This window comes from Hemitrygon akajei, chromosome 7 (assembly GCF_048418815.1).
Source record: "Hemitrygon akajei chromosome 7, sHemAka1.3, whole genome shotgun sequence".
Taxonomy (NCBI): domain Eukaryota; kingdom Metazoa; phylum Chordata; class Chondrichthyes; order Myliobatiformes; family Dasyatidae; genus Hemitrygon; species Hemitrygon akajei.
This window is the reverse complement of record NC_133130.1, coordinates 97,212,950-97,229,910: the sequence shown is the minus strand read 5'-3', so window position 1 is coordinate 97,229,910 and position 16,961 is coordinate 97,212,950. Positions and strand designations below refer to the sequence as shown.

General features: G+C 40.5%; 1 protein-coding gene across 2 annotated transcripts in view; it reads right to left on the bottom strand.

Moving 5' to 3' along the window:
* LOC140730718 (retinol dehydrogenase 13-like) overlaps positions 1-16,961 on the bottom strand; it is a 75,600-nt gene that overhangs the window by 16,536 nt on the left and 42,103 nt on the right. The window contains exon 4 of one of the 2 annotated variants that reach the window (XM_073051525.1): positions 9,548-9,652. The exons of the other annotated variant lie outside the window; for it this stretch is intronic. Coding sequence (XP_072907626.1) covers positions 9,548-9,652 — 105 coding nt within the window. The remainder of the gene's footprint in view (positions 1-9,547; positions 9,653-16,961) is intronic. 2 annotated transcript variants of the gene reach the window in all.

The window sequence follows — 16,961 nt, the reverse complement described above, 5'->3', positions numbered from 1 at the left end:
ATTCCAGCGAGTATAGACCCAGAGCCGTCAAACGTTCCTCATATGATAACCCTTTCATTCCCAGAATCATCCTTGTGAATCGCCTCTGGACCCTCTCCAATGCCAGCACATCTTTTCTTAGATGAGGAGCACAAAACTGTTCACAACACTCAAGGTGAGGCCTCATCAATGACTTATAAAGCCTCAGCCTCATATCCCTGCGCTTGTATTCAAGCCCTCTTGAAATGAATGCTAACATTGCATTTGCCTTTCTCACTACTGACTCAACCTGCAAGTTAACCTTCAGGGAGATCTACACAAGATGCATCCAGTTAGAATACTCTCCACAGTACATCTGTAGAAATTTGCTAGTCTTTGATGACCTATCAAGTCTCCTCAGTGTCCAAATGAAAAACAGCTGTTGTTGTACCTTCTTCGCAATTGCATTAAAATAATGGGCCCAGGACACATCTTCAGGGATGTTGACATCCAGGAACTTGAAACTGCTCACTCACTGCTGATCCCTTGATGAGGACTGGTGTGTTCCCTCTACTTCCTCTTCCTGAAGTCTACGATCGATTTCCCAATCTTACTGTTGCTGAGTGCAGGTTTGCTGTTGCAACACCATTCAACCTGCTGACCTATCTCACACCTTGTCACCATCTGAAATTCTGTCAATAATAGTTGTGGCATCGGCAGATTTATAGATGGCTTTTGTGCTGTGCCTAGCCACACACTTGTGGGTGTAGAGCAGGAGTTCCCAATCTATGGTCTAAGGACCCCTTGCTTAATGGTACTGGCCCATGGCATAAAAACGGTTGGGAACCCCAGGTGTAGAGAGGGTAGAGCAGTGGGCAAAGCACACATCCTTGAGATGCGCCAGTGTTGACTGTCAGCGAGGAACAGATGTTATTTCCAATCTGCACTGAGTATGTTCTCCAGGTGAGGAAGTCAAAGACCCAGTTGCAGAGGGAGGTACAGAGGCCTAGGTTTTGGAGCTTGTTGATTAGAACCGAGGGTACGATCATGGTGAATGCTGAGCTATAATCATAACAGCAGCCTGATGTAGGCGTTGCTTTGTCTGGGTGATCCAAGGGTGAATGGAGAGCCAGTGAAGTTGTATCTGCTGCTGCCTCACTACGGGAAATCAGATCACCTTCTACTCCCTGAGTACAGGCTGAGACCGAAGACTGCAGCACCAGTAGTGAGGACCAAGAAGGTTTGGACAAGGGAAGCACAGGAGCGCCTACAGGACTGCTTTGAATCGGTGGACTGGACTGTATTCAGGGATTCATCTTTGAATCTGGATGAGTATGCCGCAGTTGTTACCGACTTCATTAAACCTGTGTGGATGAGTGTGTGCCTACAAAGATAATTCTGTACATTCCCAAACCAAAAGCTGTGGATGAACCAGGAAGTACGTCATCTGCTGAAGGCTAGATCTGTGGTATTCAAGTTTGGCAACCCAGGCCTGTACCGGAAAACCAGGTATGATTTCCGGAGGGCTATTTCAAGGGAGAAGAGGCAATTTTGAAAGAGGTTAGAGGCAACATCAGATGCACGACTACTCTGGCAGGGTTTGCAAGGCATTACTTCTTATAAAGCAAAACCCAATAACATGAATGGCAGCGATACTTCACTACAAGATGAACTCAACGCCTTCTATGCCCGCTTTGAAAGGGAGAATACAATGACAGCTGTGAAGATCCCTGCTGCACCTGATGACCCTGGATTTCTGTCTCAGAGGCCGATGTTAGGCTGCATTTAAAGAGAGTGAACCCTCGCAAGGCAGAAAGTCCCGAAAGTACCTGGTAAGGCTCTGAAAACCTGTGCCAGCCAACTGGCAGGAGTATTCAACAACATTTTCAACCTCTCACTGCTGAGGGGCGGAAGTTCACACTTGTTTCAAAAAGGCAATAATTACACCAATGCCTAATGAAGAATAACGCGAGCTGCCTTAATGACTATCGTCCAGTAGCACTCACATCGACAGTGATGAAATGCTTTGAGAGGCTGTATATGACTAGACTGAACTCCTGCCTCAGCAAGGACCTGGACCCATTGCAATTTGACTATCGTCACAATAGGTCAACGGCAGATGCAATCTCAATGGCTCTCCACATGGCTTTAGACCACCTAGACAACACAAACATCTACGTCAGGATGCTGTTCATCGAATATAGCTCAGCATTTAATACCATCATTCCCACAATCCTGATTGAGAAGTTGCAGAACCTGGGCCTCTGCACCTCCCTCTGCAATTGGATTTGTGTGGATTGGTGATAATATCTCCTCCTCGCTGACTATCAACACTGGTGAACAGCTTCTTCCCCTTTGCCGTCTGATTGCATTGAACCCTTGGACACTACCTCACTTTTTAAATATTTGGTATTTCTGTTGTAATGTTGTAATGAGTTTCTATTGGTAGAAACTCAGAAGGTGATGAGATGGCGTACAGGAGTGAGATATGCCAACTAATGGAATGGTGCCGCAGCAACAACCTGGCACTCAACGTCAGTAAAACGAAAGAGCTGATTGTGGACTTCAGGAAGGATAAGACGAAGGAACACATACCAATCCTCATAGAGGGATCAGAAGTGGAGAGAGTGAGCAGTTTCAAGTTCCTGGGTGTCAAGATCTCTGAAGATCTAACCTGGTCCCAACATATCAATGCAGTTATAAAGAAGGCAAGACAGTGGCTATACTTTATTAGGAGTTTGATGAGATTTGGTACATCAACAAAAACACTCAAAAACTTCTACAGATGTACCATGGAATGCATTCTGACAGGCTGCATCACCGTCTGGAATGGGGGGCTACTGCAAAGGACTGAAAGAAGCTGCAGAGGATTGTAAATTTAGTCGGCTCCATCTTGGGTACTAGCCTACAAAGTACCCAGGACATCTTCAAGGAACAGTGTCTCAGAAAGGCAGCGTCCATTATTAAGGACCTCCAGCGAAGGCACACACTCAGCAATTCAGGAACAGCTTCTTCCCCTTTGCCGTCTGATTGCATTGAACCCTTGGACACTACCTCACTTTTTAAATATTTGGTATTTCTGTCTTTTGCACAATTTTTAATCTATTCAATCTACGCATACTGTAATTGATTTAGTTCTTTATTTATTATTATTATTATTTTATTTTGTGTTGTTCTTCTTCTATAATATGTATTGCATTGTACTGCTCTGCTAATTTAACAAATTTCACATCACATACTGGTGATAATAAACCTGATTCTGAATCTAATTCTGTGGTGTCAGGCAAATTGCAGTGGGTCCAGGAACTTGCTTATTCAGGAGTTGATTCAAGCTATGGCCAACCTCTGAAAGCATTTCATCACAGTAGATGTGAGTGCCACTACCTTTGAGGCAGCTCGCTCTGCTCCTTTTGGGCACTGGTATGATTGTCACCCTTTTGAAGCAGGTGGGAATCTTTGATTGTATGAGGGGTGATTGATAAATTCATGGCCTAACATAGGAGGAGATGAGTTATACAGCTTTCGTTACATGCACGTGCAGTTCAATTCTTTGAGTGATTATGCATAAAGTTGGAAGATAATAACTTTTGTGGTACAGGCAGTCCCCGAGTTACAAACATCTGACTTACGAACAACTCATACTTATGAACCAAGGAAGGAGAATGCCATCCGCCATTTTAAGTTGTTGCCGTTGACACTGTGTTGAGTATGTAACTTTGTATTCGGCTTAAATTTTTCTTAGCAAGATTCACCCTGACCGCACCCCCCTTTTCCAGTCAGCACCACCCCCACTTGTCCCATTTAACCTGACACAGTGCAGTGGACTTCAGGACCCGCCACCCGCAGTGTTACTGTTCTGTTGTCGGAAAACGATCACGATTGAAAATAAAGTGGAAATAATAAAGCGATCGGAAAGAAGTGAAATGCCAACAGTCATTGGAAAAGCATTAGGCTACAGTCGGTCAACGATCGGAACAATTTTAAAGGATAAAGTGAGAATAATGGAGCACGTGAAAGGCCCTGCCCCGATGAAAGCTACAATTATTACTAAGTAATGCAGTGGTTTAATTATTGGAATACATACATTTCTTAAGTGTTTTATATGCATAGAAAGGTCAAATATATACTATATACTAAGACAAACCTTTGACTAACTGATGCTAAATAATACTGGATGTACCTGTTCCAACTTACATACAAATCCGACTTAAAGATGGACTCAGGAATGGAATTCGTTTGTAACACAAGGACTGCCTGTATTTCTGTTTCAGATAATTGAATATTGTAAGTAAGCGCTGTCTGACAAAATGGACCGTAGGCCATGATCTTATCAACCACCCCTCATAGGTGTCCCTGAACACTCACGCCATTTGGTCGGCACAGGTTTTCCATGCCCCACCAGGTACATCATCAGAATCTGACACTTTGCAAGGGTTCATCCTCTTGAAAGATTTGCTGATATATTGGCCTCTGAGACACTTCTTTGCCTTTTATGAAAAAATTCTCTTTCCCATTATGCCAGTGTCTGGGATATTTTGCAGTTTGTGTACACTGTTATCTTACTATATAAAGAATTCTGATCTTCAAATGATCAAAACCATAATGGTTCATTTGATTTTGGTGCTAATAGCACGTATTAACTGCTGGTTCCTTCTCAGCACCCTCACAGCTAATTGTTTTGGGAAAAATATGAACAATTTTTAAAAAACTCAATTGGCTAGGGTAAAGGGACATCTTGAAGTTAAAGATATTCCTTTTGCACCAAGTGAAGAAGCAAAGTGCAAGAATTTGATGAATTTGAAAACATTACACCAAAAACCTCAGAACAGGTCTAGGGGCGTGACTTTGAGAAACAAAATATTCTTTGCAATTTTTCCAGTTCAGTTTTAGGATTCACATGTGTGCTAGTTGGCAACCATCTCGCATCAGAACTCCACACAGTTTGCAAATAAGATAGCGGCTGGAGCTATGGAAACTCCGATGATTTTGCAATTAAACACACCATATGGTATAGTATAAGTTATATGAACCAGTAAGTTCCAAGTTCAGTCCTTGATTTATAATATCCAATCCGAGCTAGAATTGAACGACTAGTCCAAATTGTGAAGTAGGATAGCTGGTTAGCTAGATAGATAAACATACCTACAGATGCCAACTGCATTTGTAATCAGGACCAATTTGTAAAGCACCTTGTTACAGGTTGTTAAGGTAAGGGGAGGACTGGGTTCAGCTGCTTCCCCGTGATGTCCATCTGGTTTATATATACTGAAGCTCAAACAAAAACAATGGCAGCAGAACAACACATTCAATCTCATGAATAGGTGCCTGGAAGAAGGAAGATAAGGAATATTTACAGAAGGCATGCCAATCAATTCAAATTACACCTAGGCTTCAGGTGACGTTGAGAATGCTGGGCCAGTTTACTACCTTCAGGGTTCTTTAATGAGCAAAGGAGGGCACTTCCTCAGAAACCACGCAAATATTAAATCAAAGGCCAAAACTAAAATGTAACTGCAAGCAAAGGGCAAACCAAACTCAAATTGAGCTGGCCATGTCCCAAAGGACATAGCTACCAAACTGAGTCTTGACATGTCATGACTGAACCATCATGAAGGAAGAACAGACCTGAGCTCATCCTCATCAATCTATGGATGACAGAACTGGTGGAACTGATCACCATGCATTTTATGTGGAGATAGTTGAGGACATTAGGTCACGTTACATGGCATGGGAATAGTTCGATATGAGGTAAACTTGGAAGAGATCTGACAGATCAAAACTGCATGTAGTAAGCAGCAGTTTTAATACACAAGGACGGCACACAAGATCATCTGGTCCCTCAAGCCTGACCTGCCATTCAGTGTGATCACTAGGCCTCAATTCATTCTCTGTGCTCGTTCCCAAAGCCCTCAATCCCCCTATTTTTCAAACATTTATCTAGCTCTATTTTAATTACTTCGAATGGATTACCCTCCACGATTCTCTGGGGTAGAGAACTACATAGGTTCACTGCTCACTGCAGAGGAAAAGGCTAAGTATCACAGCTTAAATGACTGGCCCCTTTGCTTGAAGCTATGTCCTCTCATTCATGATGCTCCCACTAGTGAAAACATCACAACATCTAACCTGTTATGCTTCCTTAGAACCTTGTATGTTTCAATAAGATCACCCCATTATTCTTCTAAACTCCAAAGAATACAGACCAAACCCGTTAAGCTTCTCTTGACAGGAGAATGTGATACCCCAATGTTATGCCTTATGGACCAGCATGCTCCTCACTCTATTGTCAATCCAAGGGAATCAAACCTGGTTCAAAAAGCAGCAGAAATGATGCCAGAAACAGCACCAGACAGACCTAATGAGGCACCAACATAGTGAAAACCCATTAAAAGACCAAAATACTACGGAATGAACAGAAGTAAGCGATCTCCGATCAGTTAGATAATATCAAAGCTTGGCACACCTTGTCATGAATCATGGGAGGGGAGGGCAATTAGCCAGTTAACAGGAAGAGAAGGTGCCAAGTACATCCCAAATATCAAGAATGGCAAAGCCTAGCATATGAATGCTGGAGTCAAGGCTGAAACATTCCTGTTCACACCCAGAAGGAAATACTGAGAGGCTGGGCCAACTTTGTTTCCTCCTGAGATACCCAGTCCCCCCACTGACGTCAGTCTTCAGCCGATTTGGATCTCTCCAGCTGAAACCATGGAGCAGCTGACAGTACTGGGTACAACTACGAGCATGGGTCCAAGCAATATCACAGCTGGAGTTGGGATGTTCCAGAACCAGCTACAGTACTAGCTGAGCAGCTCCACAGCAGTTCCATTCTGACACGGGAGGTACAGGAACCTGAAGAGCCCACAGTCAATGTTTTCGGAACAGCTTTTCCTTCACCATCAGATTTCAGAATGGTCCACGAACACCACCTCACAATTGTTTATGTGTGTTATTTACTTACTTTTGTAATTTGTAGAATTTCATGTCTTTGCACTGTACGGCTGCCACAAATCAATGCATTGTCATATATCAATGATAATAACAATTACAATGATAACAAATCTGATTCTAATGGATAACCCAATCGATTCATCCATGCATCTTAAAAGTGATGCAGTGTGTTATTTTCAACTGGCACCTGCTTCAGTTTCACAAGGACAGCTTGGTTCCAGGCCATAAGACTATAAGACATAGGAGCAGCACACACAAAATGCTGGAGAAACTCAGCAGGCCAGGCAGCATTTGTGGAAAAAAAGTACAGTGAACATTTCAGGCTGAAAACCTGAGTCCCTCCAGCATTTTGTGTACGTTGCTCAGATTTCCAGCATCTGCAGATTTTCCCTTGCTTGAGACATAGGAGCAGAATTAGGCCATTCAGCCCATCAAGTCTGCTTTGCCATTCCATAATCATACATTTCCCAACACTGTATTCCATCTGCTACTTTTTTACCCATTCTTCTAATTTGTCTTAAGTCCTGCTGCAATTGCATTGCTTCCTGAGCACTATCTACCCCCCACCTATCTTCGTATCATCTGCAAACTTTGCCACAAAGCCATCAAGTCCATTATTCAAACCATTGACAAACAATGTGAAAAGTAGCAGTCCCAATACTGACTCCCGAGGAACACCACTAGTCACCGGCCACCAGCCAACTCAATACCTCCTGCCTGTCAGCCATTCCTCTATCCACGCCAGTATCCATAGGAGTTTATCTTGTTAAGCAGCTTCATGTGTGACACATTATCAAATGCCTTCTGAAAACCCAAATAAATTACATTCTCTGCCTCTCCTTTGTCCATCCTGCTTGTTACTCCCTTGAAGAACTCCAGCAGATTTATCAGGCAAGATTTCCCTTTACAGCAACCATGCTGACTTATACTTATTAATTTATCATTAGTCTCCAAGTACCCCGAAACCTCATCCTTAATAATGGACTCCAACACTTTCCCAACCACTGAGTTTGGGCTAACTGGCATATAATTTCCTTTTTTTTTTACTTCTTTCCTTCCTTCTTAAAGAGTGGATGATATTTGCCACAGCATAGTCTTGGACCATATCTTTGTAGACAGCTGTTCGTCACATGTATCAGTATCTTATTGGAATAAAGAGTATTACAGAGGCACAAGATGGAGGAGGATACTGGCAGGGGATGACAGCAGAGCAGAGATAGCTCTGGGATAGTTCACAAGGTGCAGGTTTGATATGTCCCATAGAAGTAGTAGTTCTCAAATGGCAGTGGTAGGCAGCCATGGCTGACAATGGAAGTTAAGGACTGCATAAAAGCCAAGCAAAGGGATTATAAGGTAGCAAAAGTGAGTGGGAAGTTATGGGATGATTGGGAAGCTTTTAAAATCCAACACCAGGCAACCAAAACAAGCTATAAGAAGATGAAATATGAGGGCAGACGTTTCAGGTTACTTGGACTCTAATGATAAAATAAGTCGAAGTCAGCTTGGTTTCCGTAAAGGGACATCTTGCCTGAAAAATCTGTTAGAATTCTTCGAGGAAGTAACAAGCAGAGTGGAGAAAGGAGAGGCAGTGGATGTCATTTACTTGGATTTTCAGAAGGCACTTGATAAGGCGACACACATAAGGCTGCTTAACAAGATGAAATCTTATGGCATTGCAGACAAGATAATGGCATGGATAGCAGAATGGCTGACAGGCAGGAGGCAGCAAGTGGGAATAAAAGGGGCCTTTTCTGGTTGGTTATCATGGCTAGTGGTGCTCCTCAGGGGTCAGTATTGGGACTGCTGCTTTTCACACTGTCTGTCAATAATTTGGATTATGGAATTGATGGCTTTGTGGCAAAGTTGTGGCCAGAGTTGTGGAGAAATTTCGTTAGCCAGAGGGTGGTGAATTTGTAGAATTTGTTGCCACGAGCAGCCGTGGAGGCCAAGTCATTGGGTGTACTTAAGGCAGAGATTGATAGATTCTTGATTGGACATGGTTACAGGGAGAAGGCTGGGAAATGGGGGCTGAGGAGGAGAAAAAAAAGGAGCAGCCATGTCTCATGTCTTATGGTCTTATGGAAGTCAGTGATGAGACCCTCATTTCATTGATGATCATAGAATCCAGACCACTGTACTCAGTTTACAATTAATTTCAACATTGTCAGGAAATAACATTAGTTCAAGACCAAGCACTTTTGTATATTTTGACCAAGCCACAAATCTTTTCAGGTGTATAACCTCTCAGTTCCACAATTAAAGAAATGGAATGCTTGCCAGATGTAGGAAACTGCCAACAGTTTCTCACATAGTGTGATTCCAGCATTTGCTGGGCTTTAGCCAGGACAGGGGAAATATTAAAAAGCAACTTAATTTTTGAGTATTTTCTGATGGTGTTTCACAGAGCAGCAGCAGAGCCAATCTCTTGGCCAGGATCACTGCAGGTGCACCCAGAGGAAATGGAAGAAAAAAATAATTCAAAAATGAGCAATTTTATCCTAAAGCTAATGGAAAACTTAAACACGAGGGTACAAATGCCTAATTGATTCTATCTTACAGATGCAGATTCCATGCTCACAAGGAATTTCCAAACACGTCCATCAATACAAAGCAGGAAAGAAAAACAGTGCAGACTTACCAAGGTGATTTACACCAAACTGCATTTCAAATCCATCTTCTGTTTGCCAGTGAGGACATCTCATAACACCAGCATTATTAATTAGGATATTTATGTTCTCCTCTTCTAAATGAACAAAAGAAAAATATATCGGGTTTTGAAATTTCACACAGGCTGAGAACAATGTACTCTGTAGCTGGAGGTTTTCCTGTCACTCCACATTTGCGCCAAAGGTTCATGGTAATCTGGAGATACAAGAGACTGCAGATGCTGGAATCTGTACTTTATCAGTAACAGCCATCTTGCAGGTCACTTCAACTCTAGGGAGGAGGTATAGGAGCCTGAAGACAGACACTCAATGTTTTAGGAACAGCTTCTTCCCCTCCACCATCACAATTCTGAACAGACCAAGAACCTGTGAACACTACCTCACACCTTTGGCTCTCTTTTTGCACTACGTATTTTTATATACTTAATTTTGTATGTATTGCATTGTACAGCTGCAAAAAAACAACAAATTTCACAACTTATGTCAGTGACAATAGACTTGATTCTGAACTTGTGATGGTGCACAGGAAGTCCTGAGTGACTGTACTGTCTGCAACCTGGCAGGGGAGAGTTGGTGATCAATGCCACTGTTCTCCAGTGATGGTAATCACATAGGCTGATTTACAGATTGTTTTTTTTGTAATTTATTTTTATTTAAGTTCATCATCAAACAAACATTTCCATAAGATGTATTTCAGACATTGTACATATACATCATATAATCATATATGTCACAAATCTCCACAAAGTATTCATCTGAGGTATACACTTATAGAAAAGAGTGGAGAGAAAAAACAAGTAAAAGGAAAAAACTATGTACAAGTAGGGAGTGATCTTTTTTTACAACATATTCATTGATTTGTAAGAATAAAATCAGGCCTATGAGGCATTATGTAGTTAAACCATTTTTCCCAGTATGAATCAAATTGTTCCAGCTTATGATTAACAGATGCTGTTATCTTCTCCATTTTGTAAATGTCCATTGTAGTTTCCATCCATGCATTTAAAGTTGGGCTCTCCTGTGATAACCATTTTCTAGTAAGAGTCTTTTTAACAGCCACCAGCAGTATACTCATTAAATATTTATCTCTTTTCAACCAATCTTGAGGTATATATCCAAAATATATGGTCTTACTCTCTAAGGGTATTTCACATTTAAAGATGTCTTGTAGGGCATTGTGTATCCCCCTCCAATAGTCTTCGATAACAGGGCAGTCCCAAAAAATATGATAATGATTTGCATTTTGATTTCCACAATTTCTCCAGCAAACAGGGAGGTTACTATTATAATGGGATCTCTGAGAGGGTGTAATAAAATATCTTATCAAGTTTTTCCATCCAAACTCCCTCCATTTCTGTGAACTGGTACACTTCCATTGATACCTCCATATTATTGTCCATTCTTCCTCAGATATAATTATCCCTCCTTCCTTCTCCCATTTTGTATTAATGTATGAAGTCAAATGTGTTTTAAGATTCGACAACCCCTTATACATGCTTGAAATGACTCTACTACCGTTATCTGAATTATATGCTTTTCTAAGTAGCTCTATCAAGCATGTACTTGCCTTGGTTACATTTTTAAGTGTCTCATTAACATATTGTCGCATCTGTAAATACCGATAAAAATCTTGTTTTTCTAATAAGTGTTTCTCTTTAAGCATTTCAAAACTGAACAGTGTTCCTTCTTTCATTATGTTGCAAAGAACCGTTACTCCTTTAGCTGTCCAGTCCTTAAAACTAGCATCCAATTTATTCAGTGTAAAATCCGAGTCATATGCACACCATTTAAGAATTGCAGCATCTCCCTCCAGACTATATTTTTTTATAGTAGTTTTCCATATTTTAAGAGTCAATTTCACCCATGGGTTATCAATAGTATTTATGTACCTTTGCAGGTTGTTGTCAGCCAAAATTGCTTGTATGGGGATGGGAAGTACCCGCTCCTCAATGTTTTTCCATTGAGCGTCATATGATGGGTTGCACCAACATATCACAGCTCTCAATTGTGCTGCAAAATAATAATCTCTAGGAGAAGGTAGGCCCCATCCCCCCTTTTCCTTTGCTAATTGCAAAGTTTTGAGACGAACTCTAGGCCTTTTACCCTGCCAAATATACCTTGATAACATCTTGTTCCATTCATTGAATTGATTTTGATTAATCTCTATTGGTAGGATCTGAAAGAGATAACAGTCTGGGCAATATATTCATTTTAATAGACTCAATCCTTGAACTGAGACTGAAAAAAGGAACCAGGTTCCATCTTGCCATATCTTCCTTAATTTTTTTATATACAGGCTGATAATTACATTCTGATAATTTTGCCAAATCTTTTGGCATAATGATGCCCAAATATTTAAAAGACTGTTTGCCATGCCCAGGGGTATCGACTTTCAATTTCTCTTGGTGGGCTATAGTAATATGAAAGTAATTGGGTTTTATCTATGTTGATCTTGTATCCAGATAATTGACCATATTGTTCAAAGGATTGCATCAATTTAGGTAAAGAGTATGTTGGTTGTCCTAGATAGATCAAAATGTCATCCGCGCAACAAGCCAATTTATGCTCTGTCACTTTAATAGTAATTCCCCTGATATCTTCATTTTGTCTGATGTATTGAGCTAATGGATCCAGATATAATGCGAAGAGTAGAGGTGATCATGCACAACCCTGTCTCGTACCCCTTTCTAGGGTAAGACTATTTGATAAATATCCATTGATTTTAATCCTAGCAGCGGGGTTGTCATATAGTGCCTGTATAGTTTTAATAATTGTGTCTTGGAAACCAAATCTATGTAAAACTCTGTAAAGAAAATTCCAATTAACCGAATAAAATGCCTTTTCAGTGTCCACGCTTATCACTATTGCTTCAATTTTATTTTTTTGTATATGATCCATAATGTGAAGTGTCCTTTGTATATTGTCTCGTGTTTGGCGTTTCATATAAAACCTGTCTGATCGTTACATACCAGTATGGGTAGAAACTCCTCTAATCGTTTGGCCATGATGGAGGTAAATAATCTATAATCTACATTAAGAACGGATATTGGTCTAAATGACACGCATTCCATTTTATCCTTGCCTTCTTTCGGTATAGCTGAGATTATCGCTTCCTTCCAACTGGGTGGCATTTGTGCCTTTTTTAGAGCCCAGTTCAGTGTGGGGGGTAAAACAGGAATTAACTCATTTTTAAATTCTTTGTACCACTCTGCTGTATACCCATCTGATCCTGGTGACTTGCTTAATTTAAGCCTACTAATTGCAACTTTTAATTCAACTTCAGTTATGTCAGCAGTCATCGTTCTATTTTGATCTTCGCTTAAAGTGGGTAACTCTAGAGAATTCAAGAAGGTGTCAATTTGGGTTATGCTTCCCCCTGGAACTTTGGAGTATAGAGTTTTGTAAAACACTTCAAAATCTTCTTGAATTTCACTTAGCTTATTTTTTTATCATTTTCGTTCTTGGGTTCCTAATTCTATGAATTGTATTTTCTGATATCTTTTTTTTCAGCTTCCATGCCAGTATTTTCATAGACTTTGATCCACTTTCATAATGTCTCTGTTTCAGAAACATTAAATTTTTCCTGATTTCTTGCATAGCCGAACTATTAATTTCATTCCTAATTTTTTTTAAATTTCCCCTAATGTATCCTGTGCCAAATTCAATTTGTGTTTTTTCTCGAGTTCCTTCAGCCTATTTTGTAATTCCTCTAATGTTTTATTCCTTATTTTTTTCTTATATGAAGATATCACTATAATTTTCCCTCTTAAGACAGCCTTCAGAGTATCCCATAAAATGGGAGGTGAAACCTCTCCATATCATTAAATTCTAAGTAGAGACCGACTTCTTTTTTAATTTGTTCCTTAAAGTACGGATCATTGAGTAGACTTGAATTTAGTTTCCAAATAGTATTCTTTGGTTGTAGGTCGAAATCAACAGATAAATATATAGGTGCATGGTCACTTACATCTATTGTCCCAATCCCACAGGTGTTTATTTTGTCTTTGTCTTTTCCAAATGTTATGAAATAGTCTATTCTTTTATACACAGAATGGGGAGCAGAATAATGAATGTAATCCCTTCTGTCGGGGAAAAGGTCCCTCCATATATCAATTAAAACAACATCCTCAAAAAGTGTATTAACTTTCTTATGTACGGATTTTGTTTCATAGGTTTTTCTATTGGAAGAGTCTAAGTTTGGTAGTAATTGTAAATTTAAGTCTCCCCCACGTATCAGGAGACCTTCTGTTTCCACTACTATAATATCAGTAATTTTCTGAAAGAAACCAATATCACTTCCTGGGGGTGCGTATATATTCAATACAGTAACTGAATTTCAGTCTGTATTCCCCCTCACCAGAATATATCTGCTCTCTTTATCTCCCATTTTGAATACATTTTCAAAATTTAGCTTACTTGAGATAAGAATAGCAATTCCTCTCCTATGTCCTGATTTATATGAGGAGAAAAACAGATTAGTGAAGCCCATTCTCTTTAGTTTTTTATGCTCATTATCACTAAAATGAGTTTCCTGTAACTATACTACATGGGCTTGTTCTTTTTTCATTTTGGATAAAATTCTTTTACGTTTGATTGGATTTAATAGCCCATTGACATTAAAAGAAATGAATTTTACTTTGTCCTTAGCAATCTGTATTTATCTGTCAATGTATCATTGAAATTAGCAGACTAAAACTTAATCGATCTACTCCCTGAACAAATAAGAACCAAGAAACGCAAATAATAACAAAAATGGCAATGAATGTGTGATTCCAAGGCTGAGTTCTCTGGTAGATGACCTTGCGTTGAGCTAGAGGAAATGCTTAGCTGTGGGGGATAACCCCTCCTACTTGTGAGTTGAGGACTCCCATTACAGTATTCATAAAATTCAGTGGAGAAATCCATTACACAGAAAAGATTTCCCTGTGTACTCCATATATATATATATATATACACATACACACACACACACACACACACACACACACATATATATATATATATAAATATATTTTACATACATATACATATATACATACGTATATATATTCTCATTTTGGTGGGGAAAAAGAAGTAAGTGAGCGAATAAAGAATAACAACTAAGTAATATAAAATCCACATTATAATAAGTATTTCTTGAGATAGGTATATTACCGTGTACTTTTGCTTCCATTTAGTTTCTCAACATTTTTAAAGTTAGCCAAACCTTATGGCTGTTCTGGAGGGGTTGAGGGCTGTCTTTGGAAAACTCCCAGTCTCTTCCTGATATACTTCTCTCGGCCTCCTCCCGTCTCCTGCCTTCTCGATTCACGCACTATTTCCCAAGCGGAGCGGGATAATTCCTCTGCCAGGCTTTCCCTCGGTTTGATCCCGCTGACGGGCAAACCTCTGGCCTTCATGTCTGTAGTCACCTCTTCCACTGTCTGATACAGTTGGATCCGATCTTGATAAAACACTTGAAGTTCAGCAGAGTACGGAGTTTGAAATCTAATCCTTTCTTGTTTTAGTATTCATTTTACTTCAGAGTATTTTTTACGTTTCTGCAGAACCGCGGGGGGGGGGGGGGAGTAATCTTGGTCAAAATATATTAATTTATCATCTAAAAACACCCTCTTCTTACCCCAGGCCTTCGTAGAATCTCCGCCTTGGTACTGTATCGAAGGAATTTAATTACTATTGGGCGTGGCTTATCTTCTCTGCCTCAGGTAGGCCGCAGGATGTTCGCACAATGCACGCTCTCAATTTCCAGTTCCATAGTTGAGGGAAGCTCCAGCTCGTCCCGCAGCAACTTTCCAACAAACTCCCTCATACAAGCCCTCCGCTCTTTCGGGAATGTTGTATATTCTGATATTTTTCCGCCGTGATCTTCCCTCCAGGTCAAGCAGTTTACCTTCTTGTTGATTTAATATTTTTATCGTCTTATTTAGTATCTGTTCCACATTTTGAACGCGATCTTCCACCTTCTCAATTCGAGTCTCTGCCACCACTATTTTTTGATTGACATTGGCAAGCTCTGACTTAATATCATGTAGCTGCTGTTTTAGATCTTTCTGGAACTCCCTTATCTCTTTCAAAATTTCGATCATATTTGCCGCTTCACCTGAACGAGGCCCAGCGTCCACCTCGCTAGCACATGGTCGAGTAGGAGAGCCGTTTGCTGCACTCCTCTCAGCCACAGGCTCCGCAGTGTCGCTTTTTAAATTTCCATTCTTTTTCCCCATTCTTGCCCCTCTTATTAGTTCAAATACTTTCGAAAAATACTATACTTGATGGGTTAACGGGGCTTAATACGCATTTTTCCGGAGGAGCTAGTGACTTAAGCTGCCATTCCCGATGATGATGTCACCAGAACCCCTACAAAGCAGATTCATGAGTGAACTTTGTTCACTCCTGAAGATAGCCATGTCCCATGGGCCTGATGGAATACATCCCAGGGTACTGAAAGAAATAGCAGAAATTATAGTAGAGGCTTTGGTAATAATTTACCAAAATTCCCTGGACTCAGGGCAGGTCGCAGCAGATTGGAAGATGGTGAATGTCACACCACTATTCAGAAAGGGATGTAGGGAATAGGCAGGTAACTATTGGCCGGTTAGTTTAACATCTGTAGTTGGGGAAAATGCTTGAAGCTGTCATTAAAGAAGAAATAGTGAGGCATCTGGAAAGAAATGGATCTATCAGGCAGATGCAGCATGGATTCAGCAAAGGAAGGTCCTGTTTGACAAACTTACTGGAATTCTTTGAGGATATAGAAGGGAACAAATGGATGTTATTTACTTGGATTTCCAGAAGGCATTCAATTAGGTGATGCATAAAAGATTTATCCAGACGATAAGGATGCATAGAGTTGGGGGTGATGTATTAGCATGGATAGAGGGTTGGTTAACTAATAGAAAGCAGAGAGTTAGGATGCATGGGTGTTACTCTGGTTGGCAATCAGTGGTGAGCAGTGTGCCGCAGAGGTTGGTGCTGGGCCTGCAACTGTTCATGATATACATTAACAGTCTGGAAGAGTGTAGTTTATCTGAGTTTGCTGATGATACTAAATTGAGTGGAAAAGCAAATTGTACAGAAGATATGGAGACCCTGCAGAGGGATATAGATAGGTTAAGTGAATGGGCAAGGGTCTGGCCATCCACTTTGGAGGGAAAATGGAAGAGCAGATTATTATTTAAATGGCAAAAATTTGCAGCGTGCTGCTGTGCAGAGAGTCTTAGGAGTGCTTGTGCATGAATCACAAAAGGTTGGTTTGCAGAGGCAGCAGGCTATCAAGAAGGCAAATGGAACGTTGGCCTTCGTTGCCAGAGGGATGAAACTTAAGACCAGGGAGGTTATGCTGCAACTGTTCAGGGTACTGGTGAGGCCACACCTGGAGTACTGTGTGCA